The 20,778-nt window shown below is 38.9% G+C and overlaps 1 protein-coding gene across 1 annotated transcript in view; it reads left to right on the top strand.

The window, feature by feature from the left end:
- SMYD3 (SET and MYND domain containing 3) overlaps window positions 1-20,778 on the top strand; it is a 758,734-nt gene that overhangs the window by 167,804 nt on the left and 570,152 nt on the right. Inside the window, exons 3-4 of the mRNA XM_017953214.3 lie at window positions 13,528-13,635; window positions 19,724-19,781. Of these exons, the coding sequence (XP_017808703.3) occupies window positions 13,528-13,635; window positions 19,724-19,781 (166 nt within the window). The remainder of the gene's footprint in view (window positions 1-13,527; window positions 13,636-19,723; window positions 19,782-20,778) is intronic.

Raw genomic sequence — 20,778 nt, 5'->3', positions numbered from 1 at the left:
TCCCTGAGACAGAGTCTCACTCTGGCACCCAGGCTGGAGTGCAGTGGTGCGATCTAGGCTCACTACAACCTCTGGCTCCCATGCTCAAGTAATTCTCGTGCCTCAGCCTCCTGAGTAGCTGGGATTAAGGCGCCTGCCACCATGTCTGGCTAATTTTTGTATTTTTAGTAGATACAGGGTTTCACCATGTTGGCCAGGTTGGTCTTGAACTCCTGACCTCAGGCAGTCCACCTGCCTCAGCCTCCCAAAGTGCTGGGATTACAGGCATGAGCCACTGCGCCCGGCCCAAGGACATGATTTTATTCTTTTTTATGGCTTCATAGTATTCCATGGTATATATATATTACATTTCTTTATTCAGTCCACTAATCATGGGCACCTAGATTGATTCCTTGTCTTTGCTATTGTGAACAGTGCAGGGATAGACATACAGGTACACGTGTCTTTCTGGTAGAATGACTTATCTTCCTTTGGGTATATACCCAGTAATGGAATTGCTGGGTCACGTGGTAGTTCAAGTCTCAGTTCTTTGGGAAGTCTCCAGACTGTCTCCACAGTGGCTGAACTAATTTACATTCCTACCGTCAGCGTATAAGTGAAGAGCGGAAATTTGTTGACTCACATTTCTGGAGGCTTAGAAGTTCTATATTAAGATGGCTACATATGGTGAGGGCCTTCTTGCTGTGACAACACATGGTGGAAGGCATCCCAAGGTGGAAGGGCCAAGAGACAAGAAGGCATCAAATAATGGAATTAATCCTGCCCATGAGGACAGAGCCTTCATGGCCAAATCACCTCTTAATGGTCCCATCTCTTAACACTGATATAATGGTAGTTAAATTTCAACATGAGTTTTGGAGGGTACAGACCTTCAAATCATAGCACACACCTTTCAAGTATGTTGATATTTTTAGAAAATGACATGTCACTGAAACCATTTCAGTATCTATGAATATCTAAAACAGACATATACTTACCTTTAGCTATAAAAATCTGGCTTCTCAGTGTTTTAAAAAACCTTTGATTTTCTGTAGTTTGAAAATGACATGCCTCGGTATAGATTTTTGGACTTTTATCCTGCTGGGTCTTCTGTGAGTTTCCTGGATCTGTGGTTTGGTGCCTGGCGTTAATCTGGGAGAACTTCTCAGTCATTGTTACTTCACGTATTTCTTCTGTCCCATTCTCTCTTTATTCTTCCTCTGACATACCGATTACACCTATCTTGTACCTTTTTGTAAAATCATTCCAGTTCTCGGATGTTCTGGTTTTTTATAAAGTCTTTTTTCTCTTTGCTTCTTACTGTTGGTGGTTACTGTATTGAGATAGTTTCAGCTCAGAGATTTTTCTCTCCAGCTCTGTCCAGTGTACCAATAAGACACCAGAGGCATTCTTTATTTCTGTTGGTGTTTTTGATTTAGCAGTTCTTCTTGGTTCTTAGAATTTCTGTTTCTATGCCTGTATCTCCTGTCTGTTCCTGCATGCTGTCTCCTTTTCCATTGGAATCCTTTGCATATTAATTATAGTTCTCAAAAATTCCTAGTCTGATAATTCCAACATCCTTGCCATATCTGAGTCTGGTACTAATGCTTGCTCTGTCTCTTCAAACTATGTTTTTTGCCCTTTAGTATGTGACGTAGTTTGGGTGTGTCCCCACCCAGATCTCCTCTTGAATCGTAGTTCCCATAATCCCCATGTGTCCCGGTGGGGACCAGGACCATGGGGGGGCCGTATCCCCCATCCTGTTCTCTTGATAGTGAGTGAGTTCTCACGAGATGGGATGGTTTTGTAAGGGGCTTCCTGCTTTGCTGGGCACTTCTCCTTCCTGCTGCCATATGAAGAAGGATGTGTTTGCTTCCCCTTCCACTACGATTATAAGTTTCCTCCACAGCCCTGTGGAACTGTGAGTCAATTAAACGTCTTTCCTTTATAAATTACCCAGTCTCAAGTATTTTTTCATAGCAGCATGAGAATGTACTAATACAGTGTGTCTTATACTTTTTTCTTTATAGCTACACATGATGTAAAAGGAACCACTGTAAATAGGCCTTTAGTAGTGTGATGGCAAGATGTAAGAGGAGAGGACTTATTCTATTGTTCCTTTTTTTTTTTTTTTGAGATGGAGTCTGGCTCTGTCGCCTGGGCTGGAGTGCAGTGGCGTGATCTCGGCTCACTGCAAGCTCCGCCTCCCGGGTTCACGCCATTCTCCTGCCTCAGTCTCCTGAGTAGCTGGGACTACAGGCGCCGCCACCACGCCCGGCTAATTTTTTGTATTTTTAGTAGAGATGGGGTTTCACCGTGTTAGCCAGGATGGTCTGGATCTCCTGACCTCATAATCCGCCCACCTTGGCTCCTTCTTTGTTATTTCTTAGAATTGGCTGTCCCTGGGAGGAGCAGGAGCAGTCTTCTCTGTAGTCAGAAAGGTGTTTAAAATGTCAACACATCATAATACAAGTAGAGCATCCCAAATAAAAAAATCTGCAGTGCTCCAAAATCCCAAATATTTTAAGCACCAGCATGACACCCAAAGGAAATGCTCATGGGAGTATTTTGGATTTTGGATTTTTAGATTTGGGATGGTTCAGCCAGTAAGTATAATGCAAACATTTCAAAATCCAAGGAAATCCAAAATCTGAAGCCCTTCTGGTCCCAAGCATTTCGAAGAAGGGATACTTAACCTGTATTCAGAAATAAAAATATAAAGAATATAGCCCTACACACAGTTGATTTTCAACAAAGGTGCCAACATAATTCAATAATGAAAAGATGATCTTTTCAACAAATTGTGCTGATGTGCACATGGAAAATAAATGATAAAAGTAACAACAATTCTTCACTAGATTGAATAAGATTTAGGTTTAATAAGGTTAAACTTAACGGCTAAAACTATAAAATCAAGAAAACATAGGAGAAACTCTTTGGATATGGGGTACATAAAATTTCCTTTGTAGAATACAGAAAGCACTAAGCCTCCAAGAAAAATTGATAAATTGATTTTCATTTTTTTAATTTTTTTTTTTTTTTGAGACGGAGTCTCGCTCTGTCACCCGGGCTGGAGTGCTGTGGCCCGATCTCAGCTCACTGCAAGCTCCGCCTCCCGGGTTCCCGCCATTCTCCTGCCTCAGCCTCCCGAGTAGCTGGGACTACAGGCGCCGCCACCTCGCCCGGCTAGTTTTTTTTTGTATTTTTTAGTAGAGACGGGGTTTCACCGTGTTAGCCAGGATGGTCTCGATCTCCTGACCTCGTGATCCGCCCGTCTCGGCCTCCCAAAGTGCTGGGATTACAGGCTTGAGCCACCGCGCCCGGCCGATAAATTGATTTTCATAAAAATTAAACCCTTCAGCTCCTTGACTTCATTAAGAAAATGAAAAGACAAACTATAGACTTGGAGAAAATATTTGAGACATCTCTCTCCCCCTCTTTCCCTCCTTTTCTCTTTCTCTCTCTCCTTCTCTCTCTCTCCCTCCAACCAAGAAGTTGTATCTAGAATGTATAAAGAATACTTACAATTTGGTAGTAAGAAAACCCAGTAAAACAGGTAAAAGATTTGAAGAGACACTTTAAGAAGATATACATTAAAAGATAATCATTGTCACTGGTCATCAGATAAATGAAAATTAAAACCGTAATGAGATATTACTACACATCCACTAGAAAGACTAAAATTAAAAGGACTGACCTTTCAAGTGTTGGCAAGGTGATGGAGCAACTGGAACTCTTGTTCACTGGTGGTGGGAATGTAAAGCGTTATCATCGTTTTGGGAAAGTTTAGTGGTTTGTAATTACCATGTGACCCAGCAGTTCTACTCCTAGTTATTTACCTAAGAGTTATGAAAACTTATGTCTACAAAAACAGCTTGTACATAATTGTTCAATGTTCCAAACCTGGAAACAAGTGAAATATTCATCCACAGGTAAATGAATAAAGAGATGCATACTGTACTATTACTTGTCCATTAAGAGCAACAAACTACTGATGCATGCCACAACATTAGTGAATCTCAAAACATTCTGTTGAGGGAATGAAGCCAGATGAAAAGAAGTAATACTGTTCTAGACTAGACAAAACTAATCTTATAATTATAGAGACGAAACCACTGAGTTGCCTGGGATGGAGGACTTGAAGGTAAGGGGCACAGGGGAACTTTTGGGGAGTACTAACATCTATAGCTTAATTTTGGTGTTGGTTATATGGAGAGAGATATATATATATGTCATAACTTATCAAAGCTGGGTGTAGTGGCATGTGCATGTAATCCCAGCACTTTGGGAGGCTAAGTTCCATTGTTTGAACTCATGAGTTAGAGACCAGCCTGGACAAGATAGCAAGACCCCATCTCAAAAAAACAAAAACTTATCAAACTATACTGTTAAAATGGATACATTTTATTATACATAATGATGGTTTTTGCCATTAAAAGTAATTACTTTTGCACCAACCTAAATATAATTTAATAATGTAAATTATATTTCAAGTAAGTAGTTTGAAACATATTGGTCACCACAGAGTCATTAAATGTGCATTGATTTTATTTCTTTTTCTGTAATACAGTGATCACAATTTTTAAGCCACTCAAAGAATTAGACTATTGTTTGAAGAAGCCATTCTAGAAGGGTAAGAGTCAGGGCAGGAAGACCAAATAGGAGGCTATAGCAATAATCTGGATCAGAGATAATCTTAGCATCAAATTCAACAAGATTTTGTACATTAACCTTCCATTGCTTACTCAATCAAGCCAAAAGTAGAGAAGAGGTGTTTTGAGACTCTTTGGTATACAGACTTGTGGTTACTTTTCTCTTTCTCATCTATTTTTCAATTCCATTCTCCCAGTATACAGTCTTTGATTCTAGATCCTTTTTAGAATCTGCTTGTCAGGCTGACCTTCCCTCTCAGATGGGACTGTCCCTATGGGTAGCCTCTTTGACCCTGCTTCTGCAGCCTGTCCTCTTACCACCATTTTTTCACTCTCAGATGAGGCTAACCACATCCCTCCCCGCCACTCATCCATTGATGGCTGTTTCAGTTCACTTTGGGAGTAAAAAATTTGATAATTACTTGTACTGTGGAAGTAAAATACATGTGCGCCACCTACCGTATTCAGTTAGAAGCTGGTGTTGATATTTTGATTAATCTAGGATAGATATTTTTTCCAAATAAGTTTGGAAGTCTGTGGAAGTGCATGATTTATTTTGCTCTCCAGCCAAACTATCCATTAAGTCATTTCATCTTCATATGATCCCTCATTAGATCAAGCATTGGCTAACTTTGTCTGTAAAGAACTATATAGTAAATATTTTAGGCTTTGTGGCCATATGATTTTTGTCTTACGTGTTCAACCCTGATGTAGCATGAAATGAATGAATGTAACTAATGAGTGTGGCTATATCCCTGTTTTTATTGAAAACGTAGCACGAATTAGAATGTACATGAATTTGAATTTTACATAAATGTAAGAATGTAGAATGAATTTTACCTGTAGGCCATGTATTTTTGGAACCCTGCTCTAGATGATGATTGACCGTAATTCCCATTTGCCTAAGAAGTAGTCATTGATTCTTGTTCTTTTTTTTCCTCTTGTCAATCTTATGCCCTAAGACCATTTTCATGCCACATTCCTTCTTTATATTTGGCCCTGTTTATCTAATTTGATTAAGACTAGTGAGAAGATGCTCTTGCTCTACATTTGATACAGCATTCAGTAAACTTTCAGAGTGATAAGTCTCATATCTATCACTAATCTCTAGTGTGCTCTAAGGAGATTTTTTGCAAGATCTTCATCAATACCTGTCAGTCAACTGTGGCTGTGAGACAACCTGCTTAGCCTTCCAGTTTTCTTTTCCCAGATTATAGCTTTTCAGATCTGCTTACATCTGACAATTTGTAATTCAATATTGGACTACATTTCAAGGAAAAGAAGGAGGCATTATTTATTTGCTATCTAGCAAACTGGATGTGAATGGAAAACTGTTGAGTACCTTTTATTTCCTGCAAGTTGCTATCAAGCAAACTGGATGTGAATGGAAAACTGTTGAGTATCTTTTATTTCCTGCAAGTTGCATGGCAGCTCAGCTATCCTAAGTTTTGCCCATAGGAAACCTCTGTAGATGATTGTGAATGGAGGGAGTCCTGAATATGTAGGAAAAAAATCATTGTGATATTTCACGTAGAAGATGTTTAGTTAATGTTATATGAAACTGTTGAATAAGTGGGCTCAAAAAATTCTTTTTTTAAATATTTTTAAAGACAGCTTCTTCATCTTTAATGACCAAATATCTGAGGAAAATACTGTTGCAGATTTTCGATGATTGTAAGCCTAACTCGAGCAGGCTTCAAACCTGTTTTGACATAATTCGGATGTTTGTTAGGAATGGATATTACAGACTCATAGAATTTTATCATTGGAAGACTGCCTTACAAATCTTTGAATCTAATCTTCTTATAGAATAAATACCTGGTGAGCTGATGTCATGAATTGGATATATTTTACCCAATCCAAGGTTCAATACGGATGACCCTTCTTACATTCTATCCCAAACACTAATGACCTACCCTGAAATGGATATCCACTCCAACCAAAGCTCAGTGTTTAACAGCATTTAAATGGGTTCTTCAGTGAGCAATAGGGACTTTGTATCTAAAGAGGAGAGGGAAATATTATGATAATAGTGCAAATGTTATTTTGCGTAAGAAAGAAGAAATAAATTGATTTTCTCTTATTAGTGTAGCATCTCATCAGTACACTCCTTTTGTAATCATGTAATCAAGACCATCTCTTACTGGTCAAAGAAAGAATTGTAAGAGTCTGCTTTCATTTCTTTTTGTATGGCCTTAATTTCAAATAATGATAATATATAGTAAATGTTACCTCCTTAATGGTACTGGCTTTAGAATAAATCATAAAATATGTATTGAACACCTGTTTCATGTAAGGTGTACTTAATTGGTACTATACTCATTTAAGAAAAACAGGCATGAATATAGCTAAACTGATAAAACAATTTACTGAGTCTCTGAATTAAAAAAGATTGCGTCAGCATTACAGAACAATTCATTGAAGCTTTGTTTTTAACATTTAAAAATTAACCCATTCAATCATGCTTTGAGTTGCAACCAGATTTCCAAAATAAACATTACAAAGTTAAGCTATTAAACCATAATTTTGCTGTCCCTTTCATATAAAAGTACTTCTCCCTGATTCTCAGTTACTAGACATAAAATTATATTTGTTTTTATTCATAAACTCCATGGTCTTTGGAGAAAATTTAAATCGTAATGGAAAGCTATAAAGAGAAAGACAAAAATAGCAATTTCTTTTAGGAAAAGCTGGAAAAAGTAACTTTCAGTATTTTAATCATCTTTTATTGTGAGCATTCTTTTTTTTCCTCTGAGACCTGGCGTCTCGCTCTGTCACACAGACTGGAATGCAATGGTGTGACCATGGCTCACTGTAGTCTCGACCTCCCATCTTAGCCTGCAGCATAGCTGGGAGTGATCCTCCCATCTTAGCCTGTGGTGTAGCTGGGAGTGATCCTCCCATCTTAGCCTGTGGTGTAGCCGTTAATACAGGTGCATGCCATTATGTCTGTCTAACTAAAAAAAAAATTTTTTTTTTGTGGAGACTGGATTTCCCTATGTTGCTTCCGCTGGAACATTCTTAAATTTATTTATTTATACTATTTAAATTTTTTAAAAATAAATTACTTTATGAATAATATTTCTGTATTAACAATATGCACATTAAAATTTTGATATTCATTACTAAATACCCATCGGAAAGATCAGAGCAACCCACAACTCTACTAACAAGGCAGGAAAATGCCTATTTCCCCAAATCCCAGATGTTTCTAAATACTGCCAGTTACATTGATTTTTGCCCAGTTACTGGGACACCTATGTTATCTAATTGTTATTATCACTTCTTTGAGCACTGGTGTGGTTTGTATTACTTGTCTATTGGTTTCTTTTTTTCAGTCATGAATTTCCTATTCATTTCCTTTACCTTTATTTATATTTTTTGAAATATTCAAAAGTTATTTGTAAGACCTTTTTGTATACTGGAGACATTTAACACTATGTCTATATACATATTTTTTAGGTTTTTTTCATGGTTTATTACCTTTAAACCTTGTTTCTGGTTTTCTTCCCCCGTTATACAAAAATTCTTTATTGTTATGTAATTTAATATATATTTCTTTTCCTTTATGGTTTTTACATTTTGTGTTCTGTTTAGAAACACTTTTTCCACCTTAATATTATAAAATATTTATTTCTGTAGAGCAATAGTTCAATGATAATTACAGAACTGTATTTTGTTTCATCTATTTAGTATATATGACCTCCTTTGTGATTTAGTTTAGCTCAGTGGTTTTTCAACTTTAGCTACTCATGGAATGCCCTTGTCTTGATCTGTTTTTGTGCTGCTGTTAACAGATCCCCAAAGACTGGGTAATTTATAAACAACAGAAGTTTATTTGGCTAGTGTTTCTGGAGGCTGGGAAGTCCAAGATTGAAGGATTATATCTGTAAGGACCTTCTTGCTGCATCCTAACATGGCGGGAGGTATCACGTGACAGGAGCAGGCTCCCGAGAGGGAACAAGAAAGGGCCGGACTGGCTTTTATAACAAACCCACTGTTGCAATAGTGACATTAAATCTGTTCATGAGCGCTGAGGTTCTGAAAGACCCCACCTCTCAACATGTTGCACTGGGAATTACGTTTCCAGCACATGAACTTTGAGGTACACGTTGAAACCATAGCAGCCCTGCAGTGGGACGCTTGATTCTCTCTCATGGGTACTGTCAGAATCCCTAGGGTGGGTCTTAGGCTCTGTATTTAAAAATACATTCTTGTGTATGTGTGTGGCACGTATAACTGAAGCATTGTTCCAGATCTGGGCTTCTCGGCTCTTTTCAGACCCAACTCCCGTTTGTATGAGAAATATTTTTATTGCCCTCTCTACTGTCTTGAAATTATACAGGTAATGCAATGTATCTAGTTACATATTTTCAAAACATTAATATAGTGCCAAAATTGGAATATAAGGAAAAAGAAAATTAAAACCTATGATAAAATAATATGTATTTTAGTATGTAAATGCTGAGGTATGATGAGACTGGAAGACATCATTAGTCACATATTTGCACCTATACATAGAGTCACTGTGAGAAGGGAAGTAGAGATGCGGGTCAGAAGGCGTGCTGTATTGGTAATTCACATATTCTAAGTGGTGTTGCCTTCAGTGATACGACTTTAATTGAGTAATTTAGGTAAAATTCTTAAAATACAGTCTTCCTTTGATTTACCTAGAAAATTCAGTGCTTTTAGGATTATGTAAAAACAAGCTCTTTGTTTTTAAATGTAAAAGGAGATTTAGTTCTAGGCTAAGACAATTATAAACGAGTGTTCCACCTTCATAGAATTTGGTAGGACCACTTAAAAGTTGCATTGGAGCTGGGCGCGGTGGCTCACGCCTGTCATCCCAGCACTTTGGGAGGCCGAGGCGGGTGGATCACCAGGTCAGGAGATTGAGACCATCCCGGCTAACACGGTGAAACCCTGTCTCCACTAAAAATCCAAAAAAACTAGCCGGAGGCGGTGGCGGGCACCTGTAGTCCCAGCTTCTTGGGAGACTGAGGCAGGAGAATGGCGAGAACCCGGGAGGCGAAGCTTGCAGTGAGCTGAGATCCGGCCACTGCACTCCAGCCTGGGCGACAGAGCGAGACTCCGTCTCAAAAAAATAAAAATTAAAAAACAAAAGTTGCATTGGATTTGGATAATTCTTAATTTTGTAGGAGTGTCCTACACAGAACGTCTGGCTCCTTTGGTTCCTGCTCATTAAGTGCCTGTAATTTTCTGTAAACATTGTGACAAATAAAAATACCCCCATAAATTTCTCAAACAACCCTCAAGATAGGCGTCACTCCCATTGAGAACTATTGATGTGGTTAATTAGTTTATGTTGTGAACTGTTATAAATACTATAAAATACATTATGAAAATGTATACATTCTGAAGTTGTTTTTTGAGTCATGCATGCACTGAAAGAATTGTGTTATAGATGTCATTTCCTTTTTTTTAATCATAAAACTCTTGTCTCCTTTTGTTTTTGCTTCTTAATGCAATATTTTAATTTCCTTTGTCTCTCAAGCCAATTTATGCTTATTGTACATCATTGTTAATTTTCAGTTATGATAACAGAAAATACAACAGCCAATGTTATCAGCAAAATCTTAATTATATCCTGTATTGGAAGTAGTGTAAGAAAATAGGAAAAAATGTAAATCACGAAGGTTGTCTTTTGAGAAATTGGCAAATACATATGACAAATGTGTCATTGAGGTCTTGACCAAGGTTAGTTTGTTGAGTGAAGATAATGCCTTTTATTTTTGTATGGTTGTCACGTTTTGCTTCAAAGTCAAAAGGGGCTGCATAAAAAGATTTCTTTGTAAGCCTTTTCTGTGGAATGCTTCTATTTGTAACCCTTATGGTAAGATATGATAGGTGAAGCTGAATGATAAATTTTAGCAGTTAATGTTATAAAAAGAAAAGGAATGGGCTGATACGTGGTACCATATTACAGACCAATTTTAAGTGGTATGATTGCTTTCTCTATTTATACCTAAATGATCTGATTTGGCTTTTAGATGGAAATAATGAACATATTTTTGCTGAAGCAAATGAGAAAATGAGTATATTTTCAGGCAATGATCTAGGAATAAGTTTAAGAAACATTTTGTCTAGTTTCTAGTTATTGTTGAGAAATAAGAGCTTAATATCAATTATGTTAAGGACCTAAAGTTGTTTTAACAGGAATTTCCCAAAATTTGGATGTTTAATTCCAAACGTTGTCATCTAACTGATGAGTTGTTTTTTATCTGGTGTACATTTTGTAGTTATTTCACCCTGGTAAGCTGTCAGGAGGCTGAGCTGCTCAATTAGGTTTTAACAGAGGGGTTATGGCTAATCTCTTGTAGCTAAAATGAGCATTGATTAAAATCTGCTCTTAAGCTCTTTTGCCTCAAATTATCTCTGCCTTGTTTTGCTGAGTGCGAGCCCTGTTCAGCTGGACAGAGGCATTTGAACAGAGCCTAAGGTACTTTCTGATAGACCCATTGGTACTGTGTTATCTGTTCCTGCCTACACACTGTGTCCAGGAGAGCATCTGACAGGTTTCTCAGCTTCTAGAATCAAAGGAAAACTTCCGCCAAACTTATGATTCTCCCTTCTATCAGTGAAAAACCAAAAAAGTCCACACTCTTGTTTCTTGTGAGTGCAAATGAATGTAAATTTGTTAGCTTAACCCACTCACATGCAAAGACTGGGTGAAAAAAAAAAAATATATATATATATATATATATAGGTATATCTGAGTCAGTGAATACCAACCTAACTTCCTAAAGAGTGACAATAACAAGCATGGGAAACAGTGTTAAATAATTTATACACATTTCTTTAGTGCATTTAGAACTTTTAGGATGCTAAGTATATTTTGAATCTCTAAGTAGGGTCAACATGATATTGTGTTTTTAAAACTTACTTGACAATTGTACCATATATATTTTAGGCCTCTTAACACATATTGGTAGTTGCTAATTGCTAGTCCGGGACTAGCCCCCTGATCAACAGAAGCTTGTTGTTTCACTGAGTTGTCTTTTAATATTATGCTTTTCAGTGAGTACTGATATTAAGAGTCATATGAAAGGCCATTATAGTTGTGAACTGTTGTTAAGGAGATTGTTCAGTGTGTTGATTACCATTCTTGGAATAAATCCCTCCTGTGATTGAATCTTGGTGAAACTATTTGTTTTTACTTTCTGTCAGTTGAGAATTACATAAACCATCATGCCTTCTTTTTTGCCTTGCTTGTGAGGCAACTCAAATAAATGTACAAACACTCAAATGTAATGCACAAATTATTCAGCTTTCATGTTTAGCATGCTAAGAATTTTTACTCTATATTTAGGCAGTCTGATAGTTAGATATCAGCTTTTGAGCCTTTCTTTATCTCTAATAGAGGGATAATACCTACCATTTAGATTATTATGAAAATCAAATGAAACGTGCTTTGTTACTTGCTTAGTCATGTGTCTAGTACCTTGTAGAATGGTAAGTAGATGCTAGCGTGCTTTCCTTTTTCCTCCTTCCATAATTTTAATATTTTCTGTTTCTGGTTTTGCAGTCTTAGTTCATACACATCTTTACTTTGATTCAGCTCAGTCTTGCTTAGAAGTGAGTGAAGTGTAAATACCAAAACAAAAGTTATGAACAGCACATTGAGAGGGTTGTCACAGAGGAAGTGAGGCAACCGTGAGTAGCATTGATGGAAGGAGTGATACACCTGTTAGAAACAATGTCTCCACCATTTGGGTTGCTAAGAAATAGAAGACAGACCAAGCTGTCACCCAGCAAGTTGACATGGATAGTCGTTCTGAGCAAAATACTGGCTTGACATTGAACCTGAGTCACAGTTTTGAAGTAGCTGCAGCTCTTGAAACTTTTGGTTGTGCTGTATGTTTCTACTGCAGGTGGAAGTGACAGCAGTCCCTTTAAGGAGGATTTTATAGACCCAGAAATTGGGGAGCAGATTTCTAATTTTTGAAATAAGAATGAGTAGGGGTATCAGGCATTTCAGTAATGGAAATTCCAGTTTTCAGAATATAACGTGAGAGACATTTGATTGAGGCTGCTGCTTCTCACCAGGGCTACATATTAGAGGACCTGGATTTTATTTCCATATGAAAGTGATTCTGTGTGAAAACAGCCATGGCCTTTCTGATCCAAGGCTCAGGGATATCAGTCCGTTCATCCGTACACTGGCAACTGACTCAGTGGTCTCTTTAGCCAGACCAGCACACGGCTAGGATCATGGCTTAGGTGACCGTATCATTTGTCATCAAAACCAGAACTTTTCAGAGTGAAAAGGGGCACTATTAATATTTAAGCCAGGACATAGATACAAACCTAGACACATCCAGGACAAACTGGACATGTCATGATTTTAGCGAACAGCTCTTTTTATGTTGCTTTTAAAACAAAGAGGTGTTGTATTTGGGGGTATGTTAGCCCTCCTGATATTTCTGTAGCAGCACAGAAATTCAGAAGGCTGTCCTCCCTGTTTTGAGTCTTCTGAACCATGTGTTTTATTTTCTAATTTGGAGTGACATTTTCTTTTTGTATTCAAAATGACTATTGTTGAATCCTGTTTAATCAGTTCAAAGACCATCTTATACATTATTAAGTAAGCTAGAATGGCTCTTTCTTTGGGCTCCATTAGCCAGGTAATAACCAGGGGACAAATGGAAGCACAGAGGTGAAGCTGAAGCTTTTAATGTCCTTGCGTAGTAATTGCATACTTGGCAAAGACTCATCCTGGATTATTTTCAGATTTAGAATATTGCTTTTATTTTCTATTGTGCAGTTACATTTTGACTACTAAAATTTAATGTTCATGACTCTCGATGTTCAAAAGCAGTATAAATGAAAGTTAAATTTTAGGTCACCTATGTTCTCCCCACTCTTGTCTTAATAGAAAAAAGCTTGGCCGGACCACAAAAGGGAATGTAAATGCCTTAAAAGCTGCAAACCCAGATACCCTCCAGACTCCGTTCGGCTTCTTGGCAGAGTTGTCTTCAAACTTGTGAGTATAAAACTCATGAAATATAGCTGGGTTTTGATTAAATGAGCATATGCAGTTGCATTTTCAGGTATACCTCAGAGATGTTGCAGGTTCAGTTTCAGACCACCACAATAAAGCAAATATTGCAATAAAATGAGTCTCACAAATTTTTTGGCTTCCCAGTAAATATAAAAGTTATGTGGACATTACACTGTAGTCTATTAAGTGTGCAACAGCATTATGCCAACAGAAACAGTGTACGTACCTTAATTAAAAAATACATTTCTAAAAGTGCGAAGGATCGTTAAAGCCTTCAGTGCATCATCATCTTTTCGCTGGTGGATGTTGATGGCTGCTGACTGACCAGGTGGTGGTTGCTGAAGTTCGGGGTGGCTGTGGCAATTTCTTAAAATAAGACGACAGTCGAATTTGCCGCCTTGATTGCCTCTTCCTTCTGCAAATGATTTGACTGTAACATAGATGCCTCACAGCATCATCACCCGGAGTAGGTTCCATCTCAAGAAACCACTTTCTTTGTTCATTCATAAGAAGCAACTCCTCATCTTTTCAAGTTTTATCATGAGGTTGCAGAAAATCAGTTACTTCTTCAGGTTCTGCTTCTCTCTGTTTTACAAAACGTTTCAGCTTCTGTTTTAGATTCAGGGGTACATGTGCAGATTTGTTGCATGGGTGTATTGCATGAGGCTGAGGTTTGGGGTATGATGGATGCCATCACCGAGGTAGTGAGCATGGTGCCCGTAGCTAGCTTTTCATCCCTTGCCCACTTCCTGCTCCTTACCTGCCCCTTGCATCCCCCAGTGTCTGTTATTCCCATCTTTGTGTCCATGTCCACCCAGTATTTAGCTCTCAGTTGTAAGTGAAAACCTGTGGTATTTGGTTTTCTGTTTCTATGTTAATTCACTTAGGATAATGCCCTCCAACTGCATTCATATTGCTCCAAAAGACATGACTTCACTCTTTTTAATGGTTGCATAATATTTCATAGTGTTTATGTATCACATTTTCTTTATCCATTTTACTGTTAATGGGCACCTAGATTGATTCCATGCCTTTGCTATTGTGAAAAGCACTGTGATGAACGTATGAGTACATGCATCTTTTTGGTAGTGACGTATTTTCCTTTGGATATATACCCAATAATGGGATTGCTGAGTTGAATGGTAACTCTCTGAGAAATCTCCGAACTGCTTTCCACAGCGGCTGAATTAGATGACATTCCCACGGACAGTTGATAAGTGTTCCCTTTTCTCTGCAGCCTCGCCAGCCTGTGTTATTTATTTATTTATTTATTTTTTGAGACGGAGTCTCGCTCTGTCCCCCAGGCTGGAGTGCAGTGGCACGATTTCCACTCACTGCAAGCTCCGCCTCCCGGGTTCACACCATTCTCCTGCCTCAGCCTCCCGTGTAGCTGGGACCACAGGCACCTGCCACCTCACCCAGCTAGTTTTTTGTATTTTTAGTAGAGACGGAGTTTCACAGTGTGAGCCAGGATGGTCTCGATCTCCTGACCTCGTGATCCACCCGTCTCAGCCTCCCAAAGTGCTGGGATTACAGGCGTGAGCCACCGCGCCTGTCCCTGTGTTATTTTTTGATTCAATAATAGGCACTCTCACTGGTATGAGATGGTGTCTCGTTGTGGTTTTGATTTACACTTCTCTGATGATTAGTAACGGAGAGCACATTTCCTCTGTTTTTTGGCTACTCGTATGTCGTCTTTTGAGAAGTGTCTGTTCTTGTCCTTTGCCCACTTTTTATTTTTACTTTTTGAGACAGGGTCTCACTCTGTTGCCCCAGGCTGGAGTGCAGTGGCGTGATCATGGCTCACTGCAGCCTCAACCTCTGGGGCTCAAGCAATCCTCCTACCTCAGCTTTCCGAATAGCTGGGACCACAGGTGCCCGCCACCACGCCCAACTAGTTTTTGTGTTTTTTCCTTTTTTTTTTTTTTTTTTTTTTGGAAAGACGAAATTTCATCATGTTTCCCAGACCAGTCTTAAACTCCTGGGCTCAAGAAATTCTCCCACCTTGGCCTCCCAAAGTGCTGGGATTATATAGGTGTGAGCCACTGTCGTGGCCCTTTGTCCACTTTTTAATGAGGTTGTTTGTTTTTTACTCGGTGAATTGCTTAAGTTCCTTATAGATTCTGGATATTAGACCTCTGTTGGCTGCATAGTTTGTGAATATTTTCTTTGATTCTGTAAGTTGTCTGTTTATCTGTTGCAAGTTTCTTTTGCTGTGTGGGAGCTCTTTAGTTTAATTAGGTCCGACTTGTCAATTTTGTTTTTGTTGCAATTGCTTTTGAGGACTTAAGTCATAAATTCTTTCCCAGGACTCATGTGTAGAAAGGTATTTCCTAGATTTTCGTCTTGATTCCAGTTCCTTTGTTCTTTCCATCACATCTACAGTTTCTTTCTCTGTTTCAGTTCCTTTTTTCTTTCCATCACATCAACAATTACTTCCTCTACTGAAGTCTTGACCCCTCAGTGTTATCCACGAAGGTTGGAATCAAGTTCTTCTGAACTCCGGTTCATGTTGATGTTTTGACTTCCCATGATTTACAAATATTCTTAATGGCATTTAGAATTGTGAATCATTTACAGAAGGTTTTAAAATTTACTTTGTCCAGATCCATGAGAGGAATCAATATTTGTGGCAGCTATAGCCTAATGGAATATAGTTTTAAAATAAAACTTGAAAGTCAAAATGATTCCCTGATTCATGGGCTGTAGCATGACAGTCATGTTAGCAGGCATGAAAACAACATTTGAGTTTTTAAATATCTCTGTTAGAGCTATTGAGTGACCAGATGCATTGTCAATGGGCAGTAACATTTTAAAGGGAATCTTTTTTACTGAGCAGTAAATCTCAACCGTGGACTTAAAATATTCAGTAAACCATGCTGTAACAGACGTGCTGTCATCTACGCTTTGTCGTTCCATTGGTAGAGCACAGGCGAAGTAGATTTACCACAAATAGTAAGGGGCCTAGCATTTTAGGAATGGTAATGAGCCCTGGCTTCAACCTAAAGTCCCCAGCTGCATTAGTCCCTAAAAAAAGTCCACTTGCCGTTACTGGGTATATACCCAAAGGATTATAAATCATGCTGCTATAAAAACACATGCACACGTATGTTTATTGCGGCACTATCCACAATAGCAAAAACGGAACCAACCCAAATGTCCATCAATGACAGACTGGATTAGGAAAATGTGGCACATGTATACCATGGAATACTACGCAACCATAAAAAGGATGAGTTCATGTCCTTTGTAGGGACATGGATGAAGCTGGAAACCACCATTGTCAGCAAACTATCACAAGGACAAAAAACCAAACACCACATGTTCTCACTCATAGGTGGGAATTGAACAATGAGAACACTTGGACACAGGAAGGGGAACATCACACACCAGGGCCTGTCGTGGGGTTGGGGGAAGGGGGAGGAATAGCATTAGGAGATATACCTAATGTAAATGATGAGTTAATGGGTGCAGCACACCAGCATGGCCCATGTATACATATGTAGGAAACCTGTAAGTTGTGCACATGTACCCTAGAACTTAAAGTATAATAACAGTAAAAAAAAAGTCCACTTGTTCTTTGAAGCCAGGTATCGAATTCTCTCTAGCTATGAAAGTCCTAAATGACATCTTCCAATATAAGACTGTTTCATCTACATTAAAAATCTGTTGTTTAGTGTAGCCAAATTCAGTTATTTTTGTCAGGTCTCCTGGATCATTTGCTGCAGCTTCTATATAGCACTTGCTGCTTCACCTTGCACTTTTTTAGATTATGCATGTATGCATGTATGTATGTATGTTTTGAGATGGAGTCTTGCTCTGTCACCCAGGCTGGGGTGCAGTGGCGTGATCTTGGCTCACTGCAACCTCTGCCTCTTAGGCTCAAGTGATTCTCCTGCCTCAGCCTCCTGAGTAGCTGGGACTAAAGGCGCCCACCACCACATCTGGCTAATTTTTTTGTACTTTTAGTAGAGACAGGGTTTTACCATGTTGGCCAGGCTGGTCTCGAGCTCCTGACCTCAGGTGATCTGCCTGCCTTGGCCTCCCAAGGTGCTGAGATTATGGGCGTGAGCCACCGCACGTGGCCACCTTGTGCTTTTATGTTATGGAGATGGCTTCTTTCCTTAAACCTTGTGAACCAACCTCTGTTAACTTCTAGCATTTCTTCTGCAGTTTTCTCCCCTCTCTGAGCCTTCCTAGAATTAAAGCAAGTTAGGGCTTTCCCCTGGATTAGGCTTTGGCTCACGGGAATATTGTGGCTGTTTTGGTCTTCCATCCAGGCCACTCAGACTTTCTCTAGATCAGCAATAAGACTGTCGTGCGTTCTTATCACTCATGTGTTCATGGGAGTAGCTTTTTCATTTTCTTTCAGAACGCTCCCTTGTATTGACAACTTGGCTGTTTGGTGCAAGAGGCCTGACTTACGGTCTATTACCAGCTTTCAGTATTTCTTTCTCACTAAGCTTACTCATTTCTGGCTTTTGATTTCAAATGAGAAATGTGCGACTCATCCTTTCACTTACAGGTCATTGTAAAGTTATTAATTGGCCTAATTTCAATATTGCTGTGTCAGAGAATACAGAGGCCTGAGGAGAGGGAAGAGATAGGGGAATAGTCAGACAGTGGGAAGAGCTGGTCGGCAGAGCAGTGAGAACACACACAACGTTTATTGATTAAGTTTGTGGTCTTATATGGGGATGGTTTGTGGTACCCCAAAACAATTACAGTAGTAACATTAAAGATCTCTGATCACAGGTCACAGTAACAGGTATAATAATAAGAAAAAGTTTGAAATACTGTGAGAATTCCAAAATGTCACACATAGACACAAAGTGTGCACATGTTGTTAGAAAAATGGCATCGATAGACTTGCTCGATGATGTAAATCTTCAGTGTAATGTCTGAAAAGCACGATAAAGTGAAGTATGAGAAAATGAGGTATGCCTGTGTTATTCCTATTTAAGTCTGAAATTAACCCCATGTTAAGGTAGAAGGTAGATTATTCCAGGGAATGTCTTAAGACAAAAAAATTTGTTCTTTTCCTGTTAATAACGGAATCCGTAGCAGTGAAGAAATGCACAGCCTGTCTTTGAAGGCCCTGCTGTCTTCTTGTGGGAATAAAGATGGAGGAGGTTCTGTATTTGCGATATGAGATGGCAGTAATCTCTGTTACATTGCCGTTATAACTTGGGTATTGTGAACTAATGCACAGGGCAAGTATGTCATTTTCTACTTGCCTCTTCAAGAAAGACATGCATAGATAATTTGCATGAACTGGAAGAGTACTTATCTTTTTTTTCCTAGAATTCATTGAAGTGATTTCTTCGGCCCTTTTTCATAAGTGGCAAAATAGTAAACTCTGTGAAATCCTGCTGTGGTGAAGCCTTTCAGATTTTTCCACCCGTCTTTAGCGTGAATATCTTTCTCAAATTATTATAGGCTCCCAATTTGTTCTTCCCTTTTTTTTCTTTTTTGAGACAGGGACTTGGTCTGTTACCCGGGCTGGAGTATAGTAGCATAATCACAGCTCATTGCAAGCTTGAACTGCTGGGCTCAAGTGATTCTCCCTCCTCAGCCTGCTGAGTAGCTGGGACTACAGGTGCAGGCCACCATGCCTGGCTAATTTCTGTATGTTTTGTAGGCATAGGGTTTTGCCATGTTGCCCAGGCTGGCCTTGGACTTCTGGGTTAAAGCAATCTGCCTGCCGTGGCCTCCCAAAGTACTGGGGAATTATAGGTGTGAGCTCCCATGCCCCACCTTTTCCTATTGTTTACTGACTCTTGGCCAGTATACAATTTTATAGAGAGTTTTACGAATATAAAAATATGGGAACTTCTTGTACAACAGTTTTGCATTTGGAGATTAAACTGTTGAGTGAAGATACAAGTTAGATTTTTATTTTAAAGTTGTTGATTAATTCGGTCTAATTAGAATGATGAATAGAAAGAATATATAGAAAATGTTCTTTTTGATAGACTTCCCTTTAAATATATAAAGGTACTCAAACATATTTGTTTATATATTGGAACACTTGAAATTTTTATTGGCGTTTTTCCCCTTTCCTTCACAGATGGATGGAACGCCTTCAGAATCAGAGAAGCTTTACTCATTTTATGATCTGGAGTCAAGTAAGTGATTGTCTATCAGCATCTTTAAAAAAATTTCTATGATTTGTTTGCTGAGTTGGTGAACGAATTTATTTTTAACTTTGTTTTTCTGTTTCTTTATAATGTGATGCAAACCTAACAAGATTTATATATAACCAACTGTCACGCTGGTTTATTCCACTTATCACGGAGTAGCTCTGTCCTGATAGGGGTTAGTAAAGCGCCATAAAGATGTTCAGGTTAGATGGGGTAGTGTAACCATTAGTCCAGTTGACAAAATCTTTTTTTTTTTTTTTTTTGTGAGACTGTCTTGCTCTGTCGCCCAGGCTGGAGTGCGGTGGTGTGATCTCAGCTCACTGCAACCTCTGTCTCCCGGGTTCACGCCATTCTCCTGCCTCAGCCTCCTGAGTAGCTGGGACTACAGGCGCCCACCACCACACCCGGCTAATTTTTTTGTATTTTTAGTACAGACGGGGTTTCACCGTGTTAGCCAGGATGGTCTCGATCTCCTGACCTCGTGATCCGCCCGTCTCGGCCTCCCAAACTGCTGAGATTACAGGCGTGAGCCACCACGCCCGGCCAACGAAATCATTTTTCTTGTTTTTTTTCCTTCCTGTTTCCCTTCTTCTCTCTCTTAATTTCCTGTTCTGGTTTCTTTTTGATGTCAGAGAAGAGTGATTTAGTGAACAGGGGGATTCCACGGAGCTTTTAGGGTTACTGATCTTTTAGATGTTAAGGAAGGTAAAAGGTACAGATGACTCAGTCTCCATGGTGGTGTGGAGCATCGTTCTCCGAAACTACCAGGTAGGTAGCCACCTTCTTGGGATCACTTAAAAAGCTTCCCATATCTGAGTGTTAAGCAAAGGTAGGCTTCATTTTGCTTTTATATTGGCACAGATCCTTTTCATTGAGGTTGTAAGTGATTTCAACTCAAAACTAGCCCGGGCACATAGAGTAAATTTGCTGCACAGTTCAATTCTTCTCGATGGAGACAAGAAGATGAACTAGTACAGACTTA

The sequence above is a fragment of the Papio anubis genome, chromosome 1 (genome assembly GCF_008728515.1).
Source record: "Papio anubis isolate 15944 chromosome 1, Panubis1.0, whole genome shotgun sequence".
Taxonomy (NCBI): Eukaryota; Metazoa; Chordata; class Mammalia; order Primates; family Cercopithecidae; genus Papio; species Papio anubis.
This window is presented reverse-complemented; position numbering and strand designations above follow the sequence as displayed.